The 25,031-nt window shown below is 37.9% G+C and overlaps 2 protein-coding genes across 18 annotated transcripts in view; one reads left to right on the forward strand and one right to left on the reverse strand.

Moving 5' to 3' along the window:
• Positions 1-15,278, forward strand: part of ABI2 (abl interactor 2) — a 78,127-nt gene extending 62,849 nt beyond the window's left edge. For all 17 annotated transcript variants that reach the window (XM_087950010.1, XM_087950074.1, XM_087950021.1 and 14 more), the window contains 3 exons: positions 242-328; positions 7,208-7,378; positions 9,192-15,278. In XM_087950010.1, the coding sequence (XP_087806136.1) occupies positions 242-328; positions 7,208-7,378; positions 9,192-9,367 (434 nt within the window). In that variant the 3' untranslated portion in view covers positions 9,368-15,278. The remainder of the gene's footprint in view (positions 1-241; positions 329-7,207; positions 7,379-9,191) is intronic.
• Positions 15,279-18,755: 3,477 nt separating this feature from the next.
• RAPH1 (Ras association (RalGDS/AF-6) and pleckstrin homology domains 1) overlaps positions 18,756-25,031 on the reverse strand; it is a 188,850-nt gene continuing 182,574 nt past the window's right edge. The window contains 1 exon segment of the mRNA XM_026681279.2: positions 18,756-25,029. Coding sequence (XP_026537064.2) covers positions 23,465-25,029 — 1,565 coding nt within the window. The 3' untranslated portion in view covers positions 18,756-23,464.

Consider the following 25,031-nt stretch of genomic DNA (forward strand, 5'->3'; position numbering starts at 1 on the left):
AGGGCTGTTTCAGGAATATTATTCTGTAGATACTGTAGATGTTTCCAAGAATTCTTTTAAAAAATTCTTTAAAAAGCTGATTATCCATTTTCAATGTTCTGCACAATTAATATTACCTAGTTTTTAATTATCCAGTCACTCCATTGCATTTAGTAAGATGCCACATTGTCTATCCAGTTATTTCATGTTTCTATACTATATTTCTGATTGGAGTCTATTTATTTGTATTTCTTCTCTGCAGTGTCTCTTGCACCACCTCCTCCCTCCATCCTACAAGTAACTCCTCAGTTACCATTAATGGGATTTGTGGCCAGAGTTCAGGAAAACAGTAAGTTTGTCTTTTTATTGATCTGTGACTTAAGTAAAGATCTTTCAGTTTTTGTTTCTTACCTTAAGTTACCTGTATGCACTAGTTTGACTGATCTCTGGGTAACAGTCAATTTTGTGCAGCCATATTACTATTCACTCCTAATATGGTAGAGATTCCATGTTTAGATGTTTTGATTAGACTTATCTGATAAATTCTGTCCCAATTTCAGGCAGCAGCTAATATTTAGTCTTCTTTTCTCTGAAAATAGGGTAATTGCCTTTCTCCCCCGGCCTGTATTAGAGCAAGCCACCTTCTACCTTTCAGATATTGCTTGTCAGGTATGAAAGACCAGGTCCACACCTGAAGGTCCAATTAAACTGATTTATTGCTAAAAAGCCTATTTGTGCACAGGAATCTTCTCATCTAATGATTAACATGTGTTTCGAATTAGATAAAGGTGAACCGAATTTGGGAGGGGGAAAGTTGGACTTAATTCACTTGTGGCTACATAGAGATCCTAGATCAGGGTTGTTAAGCCTGAATTCCCCAACGAGTGTTAAGGAAAACAAACTAAAAAGAATGTGTAGCGTAGTCAGATAGGCAGACAGGTAAATGTGTGAGATAAGTTTGTATTTTAGTTAACACGCAGTAAAAAACAGATACGCTTGTGCTATCAAAAATATAGTTTATTCCATTAGGAATTATAGCATAGTCAAAATAAACGGTCCATTAGTCATGTATCATTTCAGTCAGTCCAGTCGGGGATACTCAATTTGCAAAGTCCGTGTTGAATAGCCAATGTCAGTTCACTTACAATAAATCAGTCCGTATTATCTCTTCTCTCCGTTGAGAAATCAACACTCCTTTCTCTCCTCTGTTCCAGTAAGGAAAAACGCAGTCATCAATCCATCCAGTAATTAGGGATCATTAAGCCAGAGAGAGAGAGAGCTGCAATTGACTTGCTTCTTTTATGGTGCTTTTACAACCACACCCTTAATTACATTCTTGTAGTTAAAGTTACACACACTTTAACCAACAAACCATGATAACTTATTTATTATTTTTACCCAAACCAGTTAGGGTAAACAATGTTATCCCTAACATTCTCCCCTTTTGGGTAATAATAATAATAATATAATAATAATATAACCATTTACACCTTTAAATCATAATTGTTACAACTCTCTTTAAATTTTACTACACCTTGAGCTTTTGTAAACTGGTCTGCAATGTTTTCTTCCGTCATGCAGTACTCTAGTTTAATTAGACCATTTTTCACAGATTCTCTAACATTTAAGTATCTTAAATCAGTATGCTTTGATCTAGTCTTTACAGCAATATTAGTAGCTAACTGTATGGCTGCCTGGTTGTCCTTGTACACAATAATGGAATCTTTAACAGTTATACCCACGTCTAATAATAACTGTTTGTACAGAATTAAGTCAGTGCATAGTAATGACAGACATGAAAATTCTGCTTCCATCGTGGACAAGCTGATATGCTGTTGTCTGATTGACCTCCACCCTATTAGTGTCTTACCAAATAATATAGCCATCCCAGATGTTGATTTTCTAGTGTTTATGTCAGTTGCAAAACTTGCATCTGCATAGGCACTAAGAATCAAATCACCTTTTGGCTCTAGATACAATGCATGGTGCATTGTTCCTTTAAGATATCTTAAAATTCTCTTTAATGCTTGCCAATGACATTGATGTGGATCATTATTAAATCGTGCCAGCTGATTAACACTATAAGCAATATCTGGCCTTGACCAATTGCTTATATATGATAAGCTACCAATCAAAGATTGATAGATGGTCTTATCGAATTTGGGGCTTTGAGCATCAGTTTGGCAAACTTCCTGACTCATTGGAGTCTTTGCCGGCTTACAAAGTTCCATTTTATACAATTTAATTAATTGGCAAATTTTATCTTCTTGAGATATTTTAAATCCATTTTTGGTTTTGTTAATTGTCAATCCTAGATACTTTTTAATTTCACCTAAATGCTTTAATTTTATCTTTTTGGCTAATAATGAAATAATCTCAGTAGCTTCATTATTGGTCTTAGTAATCAAAGCAATATCATCTGTAAATAATAACAATAATGACACCGTTCCATTATTTTCTCTTTTAAACATACATGGATCTGCTAAACCAGATTTAAACCCTATATTGTTTAATTCTTTCACAATATATTGTTTCCATTCATAGCCAGATTGTTTCAATCCATATAGGCTCTTTTTGAGTTTCCAACAATCATTGCTATTTGCTTTATTATCATTTATACCAACTGGTTTTTTCAAATATATTGTATGCTGCAATGGTGCATGTAGATAGGCAGTTTCTACGTCTAAATGGTTAACGATATAATTCTTAGCTGCCCACACTAAAGCTGCTCTTAAAGTTGTAGCCTTTAAATTTGGTGCAAATACCTCATCATAATCAAATGCATTTTGATTAAATCCTTGAGCTACTAACCTAGCCTTATAAGTAACTGTCCCATTATTTCCAGTCTTTACTTTGAATATCCATTTGCACCCAATGGATTTTTCTCCTGGAGGTAATTTGGTATCTTCATATACTTTAATTTCCTTTAATGAATTTAACTCTTTTTCCATTGCCTTTTGCCAATTCTCCTGATCCTTTACAGGATACATCCTAAGTTCATCTATACTAGTAGGAACTTTATTTACTTGGCAAACTATACTTGCCTGATACCTTTCAGGTGGTCTGGTTACACGTGTTGTGCGTCTAGGTATTATAGGACTTACAGGTGGACTTTCCTTTATTTCCTGTTCTTGAATATCTATCTCTTCTTGATCAATTATTTCCTCTTGTTCTGGTTCTATTTGCTCTTCGTGGACTTCTTCTTTAATTGGACTTTTCTTATAACTAGTCTTTTCTTTCTGCCTCTTGTAGGGTTCTATAATTACATCATTATCTGAATCTTGCTCTAATCTATTCCATCCTATATGTTCTAGGAATTGTGCACTATCACTGCAGTATACTCTAGATGTACCTGGTTCCCAGAATCTATAAGATCTATGGTTTGATTGATATCCAACAAAAAATAATCTTTTAGCTCTATGCTGTCCTTTGTTTCTGAGTTGTTTCTGAGGGATATGCACCCATGCTGGTGCACCAAATGTGTGAATGTAACTTAAATCAGGTTTCCTACCATGCCACAGTGTGAATGGTAATTCACCTGTTGTTGAATTAACAACATTATTTAATATGTGATTACCACACATTATAGCTTCTCCCCACAAATTGTCAGGTAATCCTGAATCAGACAACATAGTCCGTCCCATTGATTGCAGTGTTTGGCCTCGTCTCTCTATAAAGGCATTATGTTGAGGCCTATATGGTGCAGACTTTATGTTGAATACCTGCCATCCTAAGTCTACTCTGGAATTTATTATTTGTAAATTCCGCACCATTATCTGTTATAAGAGTTACTAATTTCTTTTTAGTTTTCCTCTCTGCAAATTTTAACCAATTAAAGAAATTTAGATACGTTTCAGTTTTTCTCTTCATTAGAAAACAGAAACCATACCTAGAATAGTGGTCCATTATGCTTAATATGTATCGAGCACCACCTACACTTGGTTTTTTAGGACCTATTATATCGGCAAATACTACCTCTAAAGGCTCTTTGGTAGTAAATCCATCAACTCTATTTGCCGGTATGACTTTGCTTTTGCTTTGATTGCAAGCAGAACATTGCAAATACTTATTACAAGGTTTCAAACTTATTCCTTTAGATAGTTGAACAGTTCTCTTAATCATTTTAAAATTTAAATGACCTAGTCGTCGGTGTAACAAGTGAATACATTCATCATGAGGTTTCTTATTATCATAAACCGTGTTAGCCACCTCTAAACCATTATCATTTAACACATACAATTCACCTCTTAAAGATGCAGTAATTTTCTTACCTTCTTTTTCAATTAAGCAAGTATCTCCCCTAAAGGTAACTACGTATCCTAATCTAACCAACATTCTAACTGAAAGCAAATTAAATTTAAGTTAAGGTACATATAACATTTTTACGTTCTCTTTTATACAAGAACAATGTGCAATACCTTCACCTTTTGCTTTCATTTTCCAGCCGTTTGCTGTGAACTCATGGACATTTTTACAAATTTTTTGTTATCATTCGTTATACAGTGGGATGCTCCACTGTCAACCACCCATAAATTATTTTTTACAACTCCATTACTATACATGGCTAACTCAAAATTTTTGTTTTTTCTTTGATGACTTCCAGTATTCTGACTTGCATTCTGGCACTTTGCTTTCTTACAAAATCTTGCCAAATGTCCTCTTCCTCCACAATTAAAACACTTTTTAATTGCGTATGCAGTAGGTTCATTATCTTCCTTTTGAGGTTGCTTCCTCCTTAACTGATCTCTTTCAAGCCTTCTTCTGGCCTCTTCAATCAATCTGTCAGTGATATCAGTTAAAGTTAGGCTTTCTTTAGGTAAAATTTCAAAGGAAGTTACGTAGTCATCAAAACTTTCGTCTAATGAAGATAGAATTATGTAGACCTGGTATAGTTCAGAGAAAATAAGCTCCTTCTCGTGCAGTTCTTGAAAAATGCTTTTCATAGTATTCAAATGACTCAGCATATCACCATTCTTTTGGAGATGCGTCCGGAAAAGCTTCCGTGTTAGATTTATGTGAGCACCAACGTTATCTCGGACATAAATCCTCTTCAGTTTTTGCCAACACCCAACAGCTGTTTGCTCTCCGCGTATATGAACAAGTTGCTTATCTGATAGTGTTAGTCCTATGATGCAAAGAGCTTGTTCATTTTTCTGTTTAAAGTCTTCTATCTTTTGACTATCTTCCTCATTTTCAGGATCCCATTCCTCTACGTTTGGTGGGTTTTCAATTATGTTCCACAGACCTTCTCTTCGTAGAAGTAGACTACATTTCATAGAAACATAGTTTGTTCCATCCAGCTTGGATATAAGGGACAAACTTTGTAGACTGACTTGTGCCATGTTTCAATATATGGATATAAAACTATAATTAATAAAAACACAGCTGTCTGTTTACTGTAACGTGTAACAACACAAAATCTCACTTTTTACATAAACCTGTTTTTTATCCTAGTTAAACTGACTTTGCAGTCTCTGGGCCCATAACCAGTGTTAAGCCTGAATTCCCCAACGAATGTTAAGGAAAACAAACTAAACAGAATGTGTAGCGTAGTCAGATAGGCAGACAGGTAAATGTGTGAGATAAGTTTGTATTTTAGTTAACACGCAGTAAAAAACAGATACGCTTGTGCTATCAAAAATATAGTTTATTCCATTAGGAATTATAGCATAGTCAAAATAAACGGTCCATTAGTCATGTATCATTTCAGTCAGTCCAGTCGGGGATACTCAATTTGCAAAGTCCGTGTTGAATAGCCAATGTCAGTTCACTTACAATAAATCAGTCCGTATTATCTCTTCTCTCCGTTGAGAAATCAACACTCCTTTCTCTCCTCCGTTCCAGTAAGGAAAAACGCAGTCATCAATCCATCCAGTAATTAGGGATCATTAAGCCAGAGAGAGAGAGAGCTGCAATTGACTTGCTTCTTTTATGGTGCTTTTACAACCACACCCTTAATTACATTCTTGTAGTTAAAGTTACACACACTTTAACCAACAAACCATGATAACTTATTTATTATTTTTACCCAAACCAGTTAGGGTAAACAATGTTATCCCTAACAAGGGTCACCAACCTTTCGGACCTCAGGGACCACTAAATTCATAATTTGAAATCCCGCAGACCACTAATATGATCTGCTGAATGACTGGCTGGGTGGGCATGGCCAACTCGATGTTACTCACATCGAGGGGCGCCTTGCCAGCCTCTACTCGCCCCTTCCCTCCCAGCCACTCCTTGCCTGACCACCCAGGGTCCTTAGGGCCCAACAGGAAATAGTTGTTGGAGCTAAGCAGCCACCACGAGATAGAGTTGGCAAAACAACTGCCTCAGTTCAAATTGGATCTGACTGAGAAGGAGGCTCAGCAGAAGCACTTCACTGAAGACTATGAGCATAGGCTTTCCAAGCAGAGGGAAGACCTGCAGGAGTACAAGGCCAGATACTGGTGCCTGGAGGCTCAGCGGTTCCAGGCCATGATGCAAACTCACTGGAACAAGGCCCTCCGGCTCCAGCCTTTGCCCAAAGCCCCACACTAGGAGGCTGAAGCAGACTCCAAGTCATAATTTCTGCCCCTTTCCAACCCATACAAAAAGACCCCAAAGGGGGAGACTCTCTGCAGCGTTCATTGCACATATCCGGCCCAGTTTGAGGACTCCTGATTTAGTGCAGTATAAAAAATGCAAATAATTTTTCTGTGGACCACCAAAATTTTCTCACGGACAACCAGTTGGTGACCTAGATGATCCCTCTTTTAATTCCACCCCAGGTTCTGCCACTCCTTTTCCTACAGTGCTGGATAGTATATGATCTTTGACATCACTAGCTAGGCGTTGTATTTTAATAGCTGGTGAATACCAAAATTATTTGATTATCTCCATTAAAAAGCTTATATACATTAGAAGAAGGGAAGCAAAGGAGTCTTGCTAATTCTTTGTTACGAAACAATCTATATAAATGTTATGCATATAGGTAGCCCTCATTATCTATACTTTTTATTATCCACAAGTTTGTGTATCTGTGGTTTTGCTCATCTTTATCAATGAAAGTTTTGAAGGATGAAGGAACATTTGAAGCATAATCTCTAATATTATTTACTAGATCTCCATATTTCCACTTTGGGTTTCATGTGTAAAATAAACTGGACAAATATGTCCTACTATTTATTATATTGCTATTTATGTAAACATCTAAGTCAAGAAACTTGAATATTATTTTTATTTTTTTTAGTTTCAGACACACCTCCCCCTCCACCCCCAGTAGATGAAGCTGTTTTTGATGAATCTCCACCGCCACCCCCTCCTCCAGAGGATTATGAAGAAGAAGCAGCTGTGGTGGAATACAGTGATCCTTATGCTGAAGAGGATCCACCATGGGCACCAAGGACCTATTTGGAGAAAGGTTAGTTGGTTGTAATTGTAGTGGAGGTGGAAGTTTGTCTCCCTCATTGGATCTGAATTAAGTGTGGCACATTATACTGATGCCTTTTTATCCTGAGAGCTTGAGAGTCACTGGTTTTCTACATTTTGCCAAGAAATAGTGCTAGAATAATATTTTGCTCCCTTATGTGATGTCCCAAAGTGTGACTTATGATGTGATCATGAAATAAAATCGTTATTAGCCATCTCCAATTATTTTAAACAAAATGTTACTGGCTTCTTTCCCCAAGAGACCAAACCACATTCAGGTATGAATGTAATTCAGAAACTTAATTTGCATTCAGTTTTTAAAAATGTTTCCCTATGTCATGTACTAATAACTATGATTGTATTCCATTCTATCTGTCTGTCATGTGCAGTCTTTGACTTACATCAATTAGGACCATAATTTCCATCATCAAGCAATGCAGTAATAAAGTATGACTGTATCTCTTAGTGATGCAGTCTGTACAATCTTGGTTGCCATTGTTAATGGAAATCCACAGTTGTTAGGTGAGGCAACTTCTTACTGGTTTCTTACACCAAACTTAGTGAAGAAGCTGAAAGGAAGTTGCAAATCCTAGGCTGGCAGGCAGGTAAGCTGCTGCTGCTAGGGATGGGTGAGAGCAGAGACCAAATGGGGGTTCAGGGAGCAGGCCTGCAAGAGGTGCTGGTAAGGGAAAGTGTGAAGAGTGCATGAGAAGCTTTGCATAGGTCAGTAAGGGTGTAGTGGGCTGCTTGAGAGTTTGAGTGAATCAGATGCATGAGAGTGAGGTGTGAGAAGGTTGCATGAGGGCATGCATGGCATGCAAATCCAAGAGGATATGAATGGAGGTGTAAGTGGTTGGCACAGCATGATTGCAGGGGGCTGGTGAAGGGTTAGGGTGACTTACAACATTCTCTGCTGGCTTCCCTATTGACTTTCTGGAAAAGCTAGCAGGGAAGATCGCAGATGGCAATCATATGATCACAGGATACTTGGCAACTGGTTATGTGATCGACTGTGTGGGTGTTGGTTTATCCAGAACATTGATGATGTCATACCACTGTCATTCAGCACTGTCATAACTTTGAACAGTTGCTGAATGAATGGTCGTAGTTCAAGGACTACTATCTTGTTTTTTGAGGAGGGGGTTGCTTTGACTTAGTGTTGACTCCTGGCTACTGACTGGAGAACTCCGTTTAGTTTTCTTGGCAAGATTTCAGGAGTGGTGTGCTTGTCTTGTTCTTAAGAGCTGAGAGTGAGTGAGCGGCCCAAGTTTACCCAACTGAAATTGTGCCTAAGGTGGGACTAAAACTTTGATGTTTGGCCACAAGACAAAGAGGTTTTCAAAAAGTTCTCCACTAAATCACTTTTGTGTTTTTCATTTCATTTTCAGGCATATGAGAAATAAATAGAATTTCACTAAGCCAACAAAGCATTGTTAGTAGTCCTGCACCACATACCCTGGAAAATCACTGTTAAAAGATTGAACTCCCACTTCTATTAGCAAAGAAAGCTTGTTGCCCAGTGGACAGTTTTGAGGGATTAATCATTAATCAATGTATTAACATTGTGTTATTTCATTTTTTATGTAGTAGTCCATCATTTTAGAATCAAAACGTATACGTGTCTACATGTTTTACAATTTTGCATTAGCAACTGTTTCTGTAAATGGGAAGGAACTCTTGCATGAATAGACAATAAAGAAAATGCCTACTTTTTGATACAAGACACCACTTAAGTGAAAGCTATAATTGCTTTGGGTCCAACTGCTTATTTGAAGTGTTAATTTTGTTTTTCTTCTTGTTCCTAGTTGTGGCAATTTATGATTACACTAAAGACAAGGAAGATGAACTTTCCTTTCAGGAAGGTGCCATCATCTACGTCATTAAGAAAAATGATGATGGATGGTATGAAGGTGTGATGAATGGAGTAACTGGACTCTTCCCTGGAAACTATGTAGAGTCCATCATGCACTACTCAGAATGAAGACCATTATGGCGAGACAGAACCAAGAGATTGTTGAGCTGCCCAGGTCCCATAGGCAGCTTGGGGGGCACCTGGGCACCTGAAGGAAGGATCATTATACAAAACCACTCCTCTTTCCTTTTTATAAAATGGTGATTTGAATTATTTTGAAGAATGGCTCTTCCATTTGCCAGCAGCGACCAAACTGAATGACCAATATTAATGAGCTGACTGATCAACATGTAGATATAGAGATGTAATGAACTTGCCAGTAAAGGGATCCATTACTCAAATTGAGACTCATTCAGTCAAAATATGGGATTTTTTTTCCCCTCAGGAATACCATGGGGCATGGTATTGGGGCATCTTGGATGTTAGTGCTGGTCTGCCATCTCTTTCCCCCTCCTTATTCTGCACATATTACTGTTGAATATGTGTTATTGTAGTGGCAAACATTCTGAGATTACACACCAGCTTGGTTCCTTGCATCTCTAATACAGCAATTCTGCAATTGTTTCACACTTATAGCTTGATCTAGGCTTGTAAGGAGCTGTTTCATTTCTTCTTACAGACAGAGATAATCTCCCAATATATTGAGACTTCCAAGTCATAAACTGGGCCTCTTTTGTATCATTCAGTTATTTTTAAGATGTTGGACTAAAGATAATGAAGGATGATAAAGCTTGACATTTTAGAAATGGCCTCTGTCCTTCTTATATAGCAGCCCTATTCAGCCCTCAGTATGCAAAATATTTATGAAATGGTTAAACCTGCCCTCTTGATAGTGTTCAAAAATGCTTTCAGTCAGGCTTTAGCCCTGATTGTTGTTACAAAGGCTGACAGCAGTCTTCTAAAATTACCTCATGTTTCATAATTTGGGAGTTAGAAAGGGACATGTATTTTATAGAGAAAGGCTTTGAATTGATTAGCCTGCTTCAGTTAACTATAGCCTGTCCAACTCAGAATAAGTGTGTACTATGAGACTGGCCATTTGTTCTATTTCAGATTTTGATACATACCATAAGGGAATTGTGAAACCAGACAAATATTGCCCAAAGATTTCCAAGGGCTGTTGGTTTTCTTTGAATGCTAATTTAAAACTGGCAAAAGTATAAGCTGCTTTTTCTCCCACCAGTAAATATATGGGTGATTTTCCAACATGGGAATGAAAATCTACTATAATGTCTGTAGGCACTTTAGCAACAAGCTAGAGGATATCACAGTATGTTTATTTTTGTTATCCAGCAATCATGGAGCTATCAGAATCGGGCATGAAGTGAGGGGGAAGGTGTGAACTCTTTTCTATACTGTAGACCACAGTTCTTATGAAACTTGCTTTTGCTTAGCTGCTGATAGCAGCTGAATTGGGGGGATTATAAGAAGGACCAGAAGGGTTTTATATTAGCTCCGTAGTGTATTGTGAGAAGTTAAGTTTATATGCCACAATCCCAGTCCAATTCTTCGCTGCTGATTAACATAATAAAAGTTTTCCCATATACAAGAATAAGATATTTCTTTTTAAGGCATTGCAAGCATTTCATACTTCTTACTCTTAGTTGGTTTTCTGGGTATATTGTTCAATATATTGTTCAGTAATCATGTGCTTGGAATACTGATTGTAGTGGTCAGCCTTCCTTTCTCACATAAGCTAGCCATGAATTTACTAAACATTTTCTGAGTAACACAGATTATGTTGGTATAGCTTCCTATGTTGCTTGTTTGTGCCATTAATAAACTCAGGTGCTACAAAAAGTCATTAACTTTGCATCAATTGTTGTAGCTCCCATTAGTAGGACTGCTAATGAGATCCAGGTTCCTTCAAAGATTACTGTTTCAAAGCTTGAGACCCATTGTGATGTCACTGGCACCCCACCCCCCAAAAAAGATAAAAGCTGCTTCTCCTTTTTAATGATGTTAATATTGCAGAGGTACAGAGGAGTTCAGTTGCATTCTGGGACCATCAGTTTGCCTTTACTGGCGCAACCCCCCCCCCCCCCAAACAGATGCCAGTGCTTATAGTATAAAGATCACTTGAGGACTGGCTTGTTTGAAGGCATCCAGATTTGATTTGTCTAAGAGGGATGGGTAAAGCTGGATATATCTGTAGATGATGGAATACTGGAGCCAGCTTCTTGCATAAACACTAGATCTCCAATTGAGAGTATGAGTTATGAGAGCCTGATCTGTTAGGACAAAGGGTAGATTTCTACAAAGGACCAAGCATGATGGGTATGCACATAGCTTTTACTGTGTAATATCTTAATGTGTGGTGTAATAGTATACAGTCTTGAGACACAACTTACTATATGAAGATGGGAATGCAGCCTCCATCAATATGCTTATTTTAAGTGGCTGCCACTGCTCCATGGGGACCCAGGTAAGATAAGACTCTGCTCTGAGAAGTTGAAAATGCAACTGTAGTACTTGTTTGGAGTTTTGGAGTAGGATTCTGCTTCAAATATCATTCATCAGTGGCGCCCTGCTTTCTCCTGAGTTTTGCAGAGCCTGCCAAGAGGGTGAACAAAAGAGATCAGGGATTGTTCTGGACAAATTTTGTGGAGTTACTTGGGCTCAGTTCTGAAAAACTAAGCAAAGTTAACATTTGCCCATTTAAACATATTGGGTGTTGTGCCTGCAGTCTATGAACTGTGTTGCAAACAATTTCTTTAGAATGGAAAACCTGAGCCACAGCTGATTAGGAAAGCAACAAGCTGGAGGATATACAGAACACAGCTTATTCAAATTTCCTCCCAATTTTTCATATTCTGCTTTTTTGCCATTATTGATGCAGTTATTGTCTGGTACCATGCTTTTTATGGTTTCATCAACTTCTGCAGAGTGCTTTGCCCACCACCATAGTCTTATTTTCTTTTTTCAGAAACAGATTGCCTTAACAATCCTTCACATGTGGTGTCTTTCTCTGCTGTTCTGGGAAATTGTAGAAAAGACTGCTGTTACGCCTGGAGCTCTGATGTTGAAAAGTCAGTAATGTGAAGTCTTAACTCTGTCCCTTTGCAAGACCTAAACCACCAAATTTTATTCCTAGAACAAATAGAAGTTGGATGATGATTCTGTGGCAGAACATACATGAATCCTGACTATTTCCTGGCTATGAAAGGGAGGGTTTATTGATAGCCTTTTTGTATTTCCTGTTTAAAAGTGCTTTTAGTATCACATGGTTTTTATAAGATGCTACTCATTTGCTTGTTTGGGGAGAAACTCTACAGCCTCTATGGAGGGCAGGGCCACAGTTCCCTTATACGAATTTGGAGCTCTCTGATTGTATGACTGCTTCCTGTATCCCTCATGAGCCAAGATCATCTTCCTGCAAACTGCTGCAGAGGGTGTTTACAGAATCCTTGCCTCCTGCTGGTTTAATGCTTTTATTCTGCAATACTAATGTTGTGAAAATAATCCTTGGATTTTATGCTTATTTTTTATTTTGTACAGTTTTGAATTCTGTAGAATGCCTATGGATGATGCTATGTACAAGGCCCAAAGTAATCAGACTGTGTGTATGTACTGTTACATAGACTGCATGTTATATCAAGACTGTGAGAGTGGTTTTTCAAATATCATTTACTATTTTTCCAACTTACCTTTTCCCCCACTACTGTTTAATTAAGAAAAAGGGGTGAAGAGGAAGGGCCTGGATTTGTCCCTTGTACCTATCCTCTTTCCCTAGTCCTGCTGTAAAGCTATTAAATATGTTGAACATTCCACATTCTGTTTCAGTATCTTGTGGGGAAAAACATATAGTGGGGAGATCAAAAAGAACTCAGTGTCATTTTTTAAAGCTTTTCCTTCACCATAAAATGGCTTTGATACCCTTAGCGCTCATTTTTCCAACCATGCAATTATGGCACATGAACATATTCATGAACATTCTTCTGTTTCTTTTAGAGAGCAACATTTTTTTGCTATGGTACGAATTAGCATCCCTTTGGCTTCATGTAGCTTCTTAACATCCAATTTGAGTCCCTACCACTCTGAGACATGCTCTCCAAAGTCATAAGCCAAGTAGTTTAATTTAAGATGGGCGTTGCCCAAATTAAAGGTGCGAATGAATAATGAAGCATGACAACTCTAATTCTTATCTTTCCATCCTCAACATATAAATGATTTGGGGAGATAATGTATGCATTATGGATGCATTGAGGGTAAAAATAGGAGCATCTCCTGTTATTTCCACAGGTTAAAACTCTTGATCTTGTCCTTTCTGGGGAAAAAAAGGTTGATCCTATCGCCCTTCAAAAGATTGGGAAGTTGAGCTTTGGCCCAGAGCTTTCAAATATTGCTGTCGATGCTAAAGGGTCAAATCTTCCCCTATGGAAAAGTGTTTTTGTTTATCATGCAAATAATATGTTGGTGCCTTCAGGCCTAAGGATGATCCTTTTCAGGGGCTTTCCCCTCCAGTAAAAATGGAAAATTACTTTTCTTCATTTGAGAGCTGACATCATAGTGTATAGGGGGAAGAGGCAAAGTATATGATCCAGAGTCTGTTACATGTTCTTTTGCTTGAATTTTACATGCTTTATAAGAATTGCATAGAGATGTTGCTTGTGAGTTTGTTAATTTTAATTTAATGAGAAAAATGATCTCATTAATGATCTCTCTTTTGGTGATCTCTAACAGATAGGCTTTTGTAGGGAGGGGAGGGAGGCCTAACCTTTGCAGATTGTGTTGTGGTTTTAGCTTTATTATTTTCGTAATTTATCCCCAATTTCTTTGTCAAATGAAAAGTGAGAAGTTAAAACTTTTTCACATAAGAAAAGGACTTTAAAAGTGTTTCTGGTGATCAGGACTTGCATGTTTTGCTAGGGAAAAATCAGTATAAGCTAGCTTAGATGGTTTTGCACCGCTCCAGAAGTTAAAATGTAAAAGAAATGAAGTGTGTTAAATTTAATTAATAATGATAGCATGTCTTCCAGTTTTGGGTTGCTGGAACAGCCTTTGTTTTATAGCAGTATTTAAAAATTTCATCAGTGAAGGGTTGAACTAGATAGGATTAAATTCACTATGTGATGACAGATTTTGTGTATCAATACATATTCTGAAAGAGCTGATGCACCAATTAGAAAAACATAGAAATTCTCTATGATTATAGATTTTTTAGAAATTATACACCTGTCTTAACATTTACAGTATTATATATCACTTTTGCTAGACAGGATACTGCAGTTAAAAATAATATATAAATTGTTGCTCAAAACCAAGAGCAGTTTTTTTAAAAAAGTGCTGATAGATTTGAATTTGGCAATGAGTTCCATTGGAAATTCAGAGGGAGATGTTAGATTTATCTATGAAGAGAATTTGTAAGGTCGTCTATACCTAATAATGTATGTATACCAGATCAATGGCAGTGCTAAAAACCACGCGATAGAAGAATGGTGCTTTTTTGCCCTAGTGCAGAATAGGCAGCAATTCAAGGCAGAAAATGTCATGACCAGTCCTGCCTGGGCCTAAAAGTATAACCTTTATGCAGTACTATCACTCTCTTATTAATAGACTCCATTATGGTCTTCATATATTACATGAGAAATAGCAAAGAATGGTTTCAATTGGAGTCTATTAAGAGTTCTGGCTGAAATTTCATAAACATTGGGTGCTGTTTTTCAGATATTGTGGCCAACTTCATTTGCTATCATAAAAATAGGCATTTGATTTAAAATTAGCCACTTTACTAGTAGTGGCTATGGGCTCTGAGCTCTTTAAGTATCCCAGTAGGATGAGAACAATGTGAGATTTTAGGGAAGAAAGCCTTGCTGGTTTTGATTTATTGTATGTACCATTAAACCATTTGGGGGGTGGGATGAGGGAGGAGACATAAATTTTTAATTTTAAAAAAATGTATTTGGAATTAACTGTTGTTGTGTACTAAACCCTCTTGTTACAAGTCCTAATAAATAAATCCCCCAAAACTTGCACTGCCCTCAAGACAATTGCCTTGAACTTTTTAATGATTATTTTTTGATGTGCACTTGTTATTACTAGACCTATTGGTTTCTGACTATTTCTATATGCATATCTTTTTAGTAGTCTTAAGAATTAAAAATGAAGTTTAAAATAAATAGTTTAAGTCCAAAAATAGTATGATGTGTGCTTGTTAACACTGATGTCCTTAAAGAAAGTTTGGAAGAGGAAAAAAGTAGTTGTATTGACTGCCAACCTAGGTTGTGGTCAGTGTCCTCCTTTGGATAGATAGGATGGATAGGTTTATCAATTTGAATATCTGCATGAACAATGTAGAATTGTAGAATTTAACATGTGAGAATCACCGATCCCTTGGCAAATAGAAAGTTGGAGATAATTTAAGGAATTGTCCTGGATTAAAATGATTGAATAGAATTCAATTCAGGTGTGTATTAATTGATGAACCAGAACCTACAAAAATGCATTCCTAGCATTAATAAAAACCTTTCATGTGGTGGATCCTACTGGTGAAAAACTAAAGTAATGAAGGTGACATTAAGGTTTAGTGCTGTTTTTTCAAAAGAGTATACCAAAATGGTTAAATACATAAGAAATTCAAATAGTGTGGCAGAAGAACCGATTCAGCATTTATCACAATGTATAATATACAGAATTATGTGAAAGTGTTGAGAATGTATTGTAAGAAAGAATATAAAGTCATTTACCACATTAATAGAGCTGATAATTCAGAAATAAACATGCTTTGCACATAGTTCAAATGGGAGGAAGTATTACAGGTGAAACTCGAAAAATTAGAATATTGTGCAAAAGTTCATTTATTTCAGTAATGCAACTTAAAAGGTGAAACTAATATATGAGATAGACTCATTACAGGCAAAGCAAGATAATTCAAGCTGTGATGTGTCATAAGTGAGATGATTATGGCTTACAGCTCATGAAAACCCCAAATCCACAATCTCAGAAAATTAGAATATTGTGAAAAGGTTCAATATTCTAGGCTCAATGTGTCCCACTCTAATCAGCTAATTAAGCCAGAACACCTGCAAAGGATTCCTGAGCCTTTAAATGCTCTCTCAGTCTGGTTCAGTAGGAAGCACAATCATGGGAAAGGCTGCTGACCTGACAGTTGTGCAGAAAACCATCATTGACACCCTCCATAAGGAGGGAAAGCCTCAAAAGGTAATTGCAAAAGAAGTTGGATGTTCCCAAAGTGCTGTATCAAAGCACATTAATAGAAAGTTATGTGGAAGGGAAAAGTGTGGAAGAAAAAGGTGCACAAGCAGCAGGGATGACCGCAGCCTGGAGAGGATTGTCAGGAAAAGGCCATTCAAAAGTGTTGGAGACTTTCACAAGGAGTGGTCTGAGGCTGGAGTCAGTGCATCAAGAGCCACCACACACAGACGGATCCTGGACATGGGCTTCAAATGTCATATTCCTCTTGTCAAGCCGCTCCTGAACAACAAGCAACGTCAGAAGCGTCTTACCTGGGCTAAAGAAAATCAGAACTGGTCTGTTGCTCAGTGGTCCAAAGTCCTCTTTTGCATCCCATTTGGAAACCAAAGACCCAGAGTCTGGAGGAAGAATGGAGAGGCACACACTGCAAGATGCTTGAAGTCCATTGTGAAGTTTCCACAGTCTGTTGGTTTGGGGAGCCATGTCATCTGCTGGTGTTGGTCCACTGTGCTTTATTAAGTCCAGGGTCAATGCAGCCGTCTACCAGGAGGTTTTGGAGCACTTCATGCTTCCTTCCGCAGACGAGCTTTATGGGGATGCTGACTTCATTTTCCAGCAAGTCGTGGCACCTGCCCACACTGCCAAAAGCACCAAAACCTGGTTCAATGACCGTGGGATTACTGTGCTTGATTAGCCAGCAAACTCGCCTGACTGAACCCCATAGAGAATCTATGGGGCATTGCCATGAGAAAGATGAGAGACATGAGACCGAACAATGCAGAAGAGCTGAAGGCTGCTATTGAAGCATCCTGGTCTTCCATAACACCTCAGCAGTGCCACAGGCTGATAGCTTCCATGCCATGCCGCATTAAGGCAGTAATTGCTGCAAAAGGGGCCGAAACCAAGTACTGAGTACATATGCATGCTTATATTTTTCAGTGGTCCAATATATGTATAATCCTTGTTTTATTGATTGCATGTAATATTCTAATTTTCTGAGATTGTGGATTTGGGGTTTTCATGAGCTGTAAGCCACAATCATCACAATTATGACAAATCATGGCTTGAACTATTTTGCTTTGCATGTAATGAGTCTATCTCATATATTAGTTTCACCTTTTAAGTTACATTACTGAAATAAATGAACTTCTGCATGATATTCTAATTTTTTGAGTTTCACCTGTATGTGTATTTGCTGTTTGAGTTACTTATGAAGTAATAAGGGCAGGGTAAATATCTAAACTAACCAAAAACTTAGTGCCAGATTCTGCATCAATAAATTACCATGCCTGTCATAGGGCAATTTCTTATGTTTGTGTAAGACCATACAAAAATTTCTGTATAGCATTAACAAGTTACCTTAAACTAATTATAGGGGAGGGGTTAGATTATGTATGTCTACATATTAACTATGTCTGCATACTGAGAAAACCCTTGAGTCTTCCAATTCAAAGTTCTAGGTTGGGGCAACTGTTCCCAGAACATTTTTTAAAGAAAGATTACATTAACATTAAGTGAAAATCAGAACGTATAAGCTTTTTAGTTGTGTGTTTTTACTATATTTGGCAGTAAAATAAAATATATTAAACCTCCAGTATGCTTAAAGAACCCCACTTCTCAAAAAAGAACAAGTGCAAGCCCATCCTCTTCCAAAATGCTGACACGTTGGAAAACAGATGTCTCTCCCTCTGCGGCAACCTTGGTTGGCTTTATACACTTCATGATGCATTAATTTTCATACTGCCTTTCCTCATTAAACCTAGAGCACTCTTTGGAAACAATTGCAGCACTGCTTACAAGAAACTGAAGTCTGCACATATTTTATGTGGGTCCTGGGTGGATAAGCTGTGGTGATCTCGACCTTGCTGAACTTCTACTATAAGAAAATCCAGCTGAACAGCCACAAGAAGGAGAGGAAAACTATTTCAACAAGTTTAAAAGTTGACTGATTAACCTGTACAGCAACCAGCAAGGTCTTCTACTTCACTTTGAGCTGCTCAGGACCCCCAATATCTGCCCAAATTAGCCAATACAGTAGCAGCAGTTGATGCTGTTTGTTTCTTGGAGGCTTAGAAGGCAAATAATGCTATAGCGTCTGACTGTTCAGCTTCTGTCCCTACCTTCTCTGTTAAAGAAACATTAGATGTTACTAATTTCCCATTTATCTGATGAAGGAATCTTAAATTTTTATTTATGGTATTTATTCATATGAAAGAATATGAATTTCCTGAATACTGATGGGCAGTTTTGCCAGGTAGATGCCTTCTAGGGCAGAGGCAAATTATCTTTGAAACGACCTCAGACAAATTTAACTATATCTTTATTGACTTGTGCATATTCCATTGTATAATGATTTCTTAGTACTTTCCATGAATGCATTCTTATTTTTTTACCCATGCTTTAAAAAAGTATATTTATACATATTTATAGAATATTTATATAGAAAGAGCTCTTCTCAACCATAAGTTCTTACTTGCAATGAGCTTTCATTCTTAAAAGGAAAGGATATGGGGAGGCAGTCTCATTCTGAAAGAATGTGCAATTTTTTTCCTGTAAAGCATATAGTACACATTGGCTACACAGACAAAATCATTGTTTTAACATTGGTGGTTTACATGTGCATAATCAGATACAAGAAACACCACCACTGACTCAGTCCAATGGCTGCAAAACAAATCAAATGTTCTTTCCCACAATTTACAATCCTAAAATTTACAATTACAAAATAGGCAAGCAGGGAAAAGCAAACAATGACCTTACCCATTTTCTGATGACAAAATACAAAGATTTGGGGGTGGGGAGTATGTTGCAGCAGTCACAAATAGGTACCTTAGAATGATACACCCACATTAAAATAAAAGCAATACCCATTTTGATCAGAAGCCTTGTTTTCCAAAACATTTGTACTATGGCCTGCATTCATGAAGATGTAAGCAGTTCTTGAGAGAACTACCACAGACTTTTACTTTGCTGGACAAGGTCATCCCCAATATTGTGGGGCTGTCCTGCTGAAAGCATTGAATACTATACAGAGGTTCTCTTAACTCTCCAATCTACACATTCTAATTTCCACCAGGCAGAATAGGCCAGTCATTATAACAATGCAAGAAAGTACTACATGAGCCAGATGTAGATCCAGATCCTTCCTGTTACATTTGTGGAAGCTTCTGTAAGCTTCAAATGTATGAATTAGAGAAGAAGAGAGTATAATTATAATTAGTTGATGGGAATCCAGGAACCAAATTTTAACTGAACCCTACACTGAAGCAGCAGATACCAAATAACATTTGTGTACATCACATAAGACACTAGATTACTGATATGATTGAAATAGTTTGCTATCTAATAAGTTCGATATCACAAATGGCAAGCATTTTTTCCTTGTAACAAAATGAGAGCTATAGTTTTAGATGACAATCAGTTCAGCTGTAATGTATCAGGACCAACCACCCATTTATGTAAGGCTAGATATACATGTACAACATATGCAGCACACAGAAATAGTTAATAGTAGAGATAATTGTGATGCACAATTTTCCTGTCTAGGGACCTCAGCCATAGGTATTGATGCCAATTCCTTTTGGTCGTAACATTCCTCTCAATAAAGATAGTTTAATCATATTAAAAATATTTTTAGCTTTTATATATTTTCAAGAATTATTCAAAAGAATAATTTATTAATAGGTTTAGAGAGCATATAGAAGTCACTTTAAAATATTGTGAAGAATCATTTCATCCTATTGTTATTAGCATTTTAGATATACCTGCTTGCAAAATAATTCTAACAAATTTGTTTTTGGGTGTAACCCTGCTTTTTTTAAATCTAAAACTCTATTATCTTTTAAGAATTAAGTCTTTAAGGCCAAAAAGCTGTTCGGATTTATATTTTACTGATCAATGTACAAACCAAACAAATAAATGCCAGTGGAAATGAGATGTTTATTCACCAAAAGCTGAATTGAGCCATAATCCAGACATTCTCTCTTCATGATATTTAGGTATTTAACCATCTCTGGCTTAAATATTCTTATCTTTTGACTTCTCAGTTTCAAAGTTTAATAAAATATGCCATAATCTCCTGGGTTAGAGCCTTTTGGGGAAAATTTTTGAAGAAAACTAGCCCTGAGTTAGACATTGAACGTATTTAAAATCCTAATTCAAAAAGAAAATATGAATGCTTGAACAATCTGTTACAGAACTGAGGCCTAATTAACTGAATGGATATACTAATTAGGGCAATGATTCTAATTGAAAATGCAACCTACCTATTTGGTTCAAAACCAATCAAATTGATTTTCTGTGATGCTTCATCACTTCTCAGATATTTAACAAAAGGCCCTTGAGAAGGGTTGAAAAAGGAAGAGGTGCAAGGGCAGAAACAGGGATGTCCTAAAGCCAGAGGAAGTTAACCAAAAGGGGCAAAGAAAGTAGGTAAAGCGACTTCATTATGTTGGTAATACTACCTCCTTAGAGAAAGTGTAGAAACCTACCTGCAAAATGGGAGCAACCAGGAAAGAAAGTTCTATATTAATATTCTTTTTAAAAGACCAAGTCTGGAAAAAGGCATCCCTGTGCTCCTCCTGCTGCTGCTGCCCAGGTCAAATTCTCTATCAGACAGAATTTGTCTTCCTTGGGGCACATAATTTAATTTGATGGCTTAAGATATTTAACTAGTACAATTTGGGGGGGGTCATAGGCAGGTACTGCTTATTTTTTTTTTTTTGCATATGACAATATTTTGTTAACAATTAGTGAATTCAGGCGGTACTTCAACATTGCCTGTCTCCAAAGAAACAGTGAACAAACTGTCCCACAGAAATTCTCTCAGTTTCATATTCACAAAATTAGACCTGTCCCAGAGCCACCAAGCAGTGGCAGTGGCGGCGGCGGCGGTGGCGGCAGCAGCAGCAGCAGCAGCAACCAACGGAATAAAAAGGCAGAGCACCAATGCATTCACAAAGCAAAATTAAAAAATAAAGACCATACCATAAGACAAACCAAATATGTGTTAAAGTACACTAATGCAAATGTGGTTAAATTGTTAAGGACACTTTGTAATCCCAAACACTTTGAAAGATACAAAAAGAAAAAGTGCCTTCTAAATAGCAGTACTTTAAAAATGCACAAAATGGTATATTATTATTGCTCAGATAAAATATTGTCAAATAGGAAAAATATGCCCAGGATACATCTGGGGTAGAGCAAATCATCTATAATTCCAGCATCCGATGACATAGCACCACTTTTCTGTTGTTAGTTATTTATGACCCAAGTTCTACAAAGGAAAAAAAGATCACTTTTTACTTCTTTCTAGAACAAATACTCTGTAATGAATCCTTTTGTAATACTTCTAACAGAAGTCCAGGTGTGTTGTATGTGTTTAGTCATTTTAAATTTCTAATCTTAAGAAGTAATATCTGGTTGCTACATCCATAGCTGGATGAGACTGCTAACCTTTGAGGGTTCAAACTCAAATCCAAACTAGTAACTCCGGATTTTCTTTTAAACCAGTCTTCATGAACTATCAGTTTACAACTGCCAATTTAAAAAGACATTTTTACAATCTCCTGTGTTGCACAGCACATGCACAGTAGTTATTTTAAGTTGTTTTATACATTCTAGGATATTTCTGGTTAAAACAGTGGTTCTGTAATTAGCATTTGACTTACCCACAAATCTTAGTGGAAGAAGAGCTATTTCACTTAAAGGCCATAAATTGCGAGATGGCTGAAACCAATGCTTCTCTTAGAGTTTAGTTTTTATACCAAAATGCACACTACTATCCTTTCAATACAATTTTATAGTTGCTTCCTCAGATACTTTCCTGATGGTGTTCATCTGCCATGTTCTTTTAAGCTATAGCATCCTCACTATTTACTGCTTTTGAGTGTTCATAAAGAATTTTCCTTTTAAGAGTTTGTAATATATGTCTGATAGATTTTATTCTGAAGAGAGAGAGAACGAGGAGGGGAGGGGGGAGAGGGGGGAAAGAGAGAGGTGCACCTCCTATATGTAAACTTGTAATTTGATGATACACTATTTTCACAACCAAAACAGACATATATGTGACAGTGAATTAAATGTTAATTTAAATAGAGGATTACCAGTCCAAATAATCCCACTGAGAGTTTGGGGAATGATGATCCGGTTTCTAATGCACAACATTCTGATATGTTCAATTCCTTACACATTCCTCTTTAGAGCATGTTACTAGAACATTATGTTTAAGCCCAATCCTACCGGTGTTTATTCAGGAGAAAGTTCTGATGTATTTTAAAGGACTTACCCCCCTTAAGAATTCTAGAACAGAATGCCTTTATTATCCAACATCTTAAACTGCAGCCCCACTGTACAGCATTTTTCTTTTTCTCTATATGGATTTCTATTCGGTAGTATTACAACCAGCATGTTTTGGTAGACTGTGTCCAAATTTTTTCAATCAATTAATTCTGCGCAGAGACTGACAGAATTTATCAGCCCTGCATACCCGTCACCAACATTTTCCAATGATCTAAGGTGCCCCAACATCTTTGTTTCCAAAAAAAAAAAAAAAAAAAAGGCTTTTCTAACACATCATCCAATTTCTGATAAAAAAAACTCAGTTGACTGAAACAATTACAGATGTACAAAAACATTCTGGTGAGCCTCTACAATTCCAACAAAATATTTCACAATATATTATATACCTACATTTATAATACATGCACCCACATGTCCCACACTGACAAACAACAGTTATTTCCTGAACAGCAGGAAAAATATTGTTAAAGATTTTGGTCCAATCCTTATGAAGTATTTGAATTTTGAAGTAGTAGTCATTCCATCCTTCATACCAATACATAGAACACAAATAAGCAAAGCTTTAGGGGCTGTTTCTGGAAGTGAATGTAGTCACTACCCGCGGCTACTGTTAAAACAGACTTCTTCAGTTCACAGCTATTAAGGTGAGGCGTCTCAGTACCAGATGTGTCCCGCTAAGGGTTTGCTGGCAATGCAAAGGTCTCCTAAATATCACCAGTCCCTGGACAGTTTGGTGTTTTGATCCCTCTTTGGAGGTGCTGGAGGTGGGCCCCTACGTAAGGTTGCATAGCCTAATATATGATTACCTCCAAAGTTGCTGGTCTTCTGCTTGTCTGTCAGAAGTTCTGGTGGGGGTGGGGGCAAGGCCATGTCATCCATTGTAGCAGTTGGCTCAGCTCTGGACATCCGGGCAGAGGACAGGGAGCTATGTCGAGTGATGGACTTACGCTGCAGAGTCCTATTCAAATCAGCCAGAAAACCAGGCTGAACACTAAGGCCGGACTTGGGTGAGGTGGGCACTTGTGCACTGACAACAACCTGCGACTCCACCATTTCTGCTTGTGTGAGACGGGTGCTGTCATTGCGTTTGGGACGTGTTGGAGGGGGAGCTTTCTTCCCAGATGACTTAGACCACAGCTGAGGTTGGGGATTGACGACAGCAACCTTTGGTGAGGTATTGCCTGAAAAGACAGCAGGAATTTCTACGGGAGGTAAAGGAAGATCGATTTCTGGTGGTGGAGGGGGAAAGTCTGAATCTGATGGAGGAGAAGGAAATTCCTCGGCAGCACCCTTGCCTAGTGCTCCTGTGGCAGATGCTTTTGTTGAAATACCTGCCTGTTGAAGAACGATAGGCAGGCAGAGCTTTCCTGGCTTTGGAGGAGCTGCTGGTGGAATTGGGGATTCCTTACCAGGAGATCCCAAGGGCTCCGGGGGATGTGCAAATTTGCTAACTAAGACATCCACTGAAGGTCTCTTAGGTTCACTGGACTCAATTGAACTATTTGATTTTATACTGGAATTGCGCTGAGGGGTAGGAGGCGGCTTTTTTCCTCCTGGACTGGAAGTCTTACTACCTTTTTTGACTGGAGAACTTCCTGACTTATCTGGTGTAGGGGATACTATCAATGGAGAAGAAGGAGAAGGTGGAGGAGGAAATGCTAGGCTACTTTCAGGGGGTGGAGGGGGAAAATCAGGGGATGGAGCAGAGGTTGGCTGCCATTTTGGCTTGGCTTTTACAGCTGGAGGAGATTGAGGTGGTACACTCAGAGGGACAGGTTTTAAAGGCTGGGGCTCTGAAGCTGGCATGGGAGGAGGGGGAAACTGGCTGGCTATTTGCTTCACAAAGGATGGCACAGGAGATTGTGGAGAGGGAGGAAGCTTACTAGAGTGATTCTGCTGCTTTGGCAGAGTAGGTGGAGGAGATGGACCTAGTGAGGCAGGAGACAATGGAATTTGTGGGGTGGTGAAACTTGGCTGCTTTTTTACTGCTGAAGGAACAGGAAGTGGCGGTACTGGATGTGTCATGACTACCGAGATAGATTTTGCACTGTTTTGTGTAGGGAGAGTCATAGTAGGCTTAGGAGGAGCTTGTGGCAGTGGTGGTGCTGGCCCTGAAGGCGGTGGAGGTGGCAAAATTGCAGATTGAACAATGTTGTGGTGAACTTGATGAATTTTGAGAGGGGGAGCAGGAGGAGGTGGCTGTGTGAATAGTGATACTGATGGGTTGGAAGGCACAGGTTTCATGAGCTGTGCCATTGCTGATCCTGGGGTAGGGGAG

Source organism: Notechis scutatus, chromosome 1 (genome assembly GCF_049901735.1).
Source record: "Notechis scutatus isolate UNSWTSFEM ecotype Mainland chromosome 1, rNotScu1.2, whole genome shotgun sequence".
NCBI classification, from domain to species: domain Eukaryota; kingdom Metazoa; phylum Chordata; class Lepidosauria; order Squamata; family Elapidae; genus Notechis; species Notechis scutatus.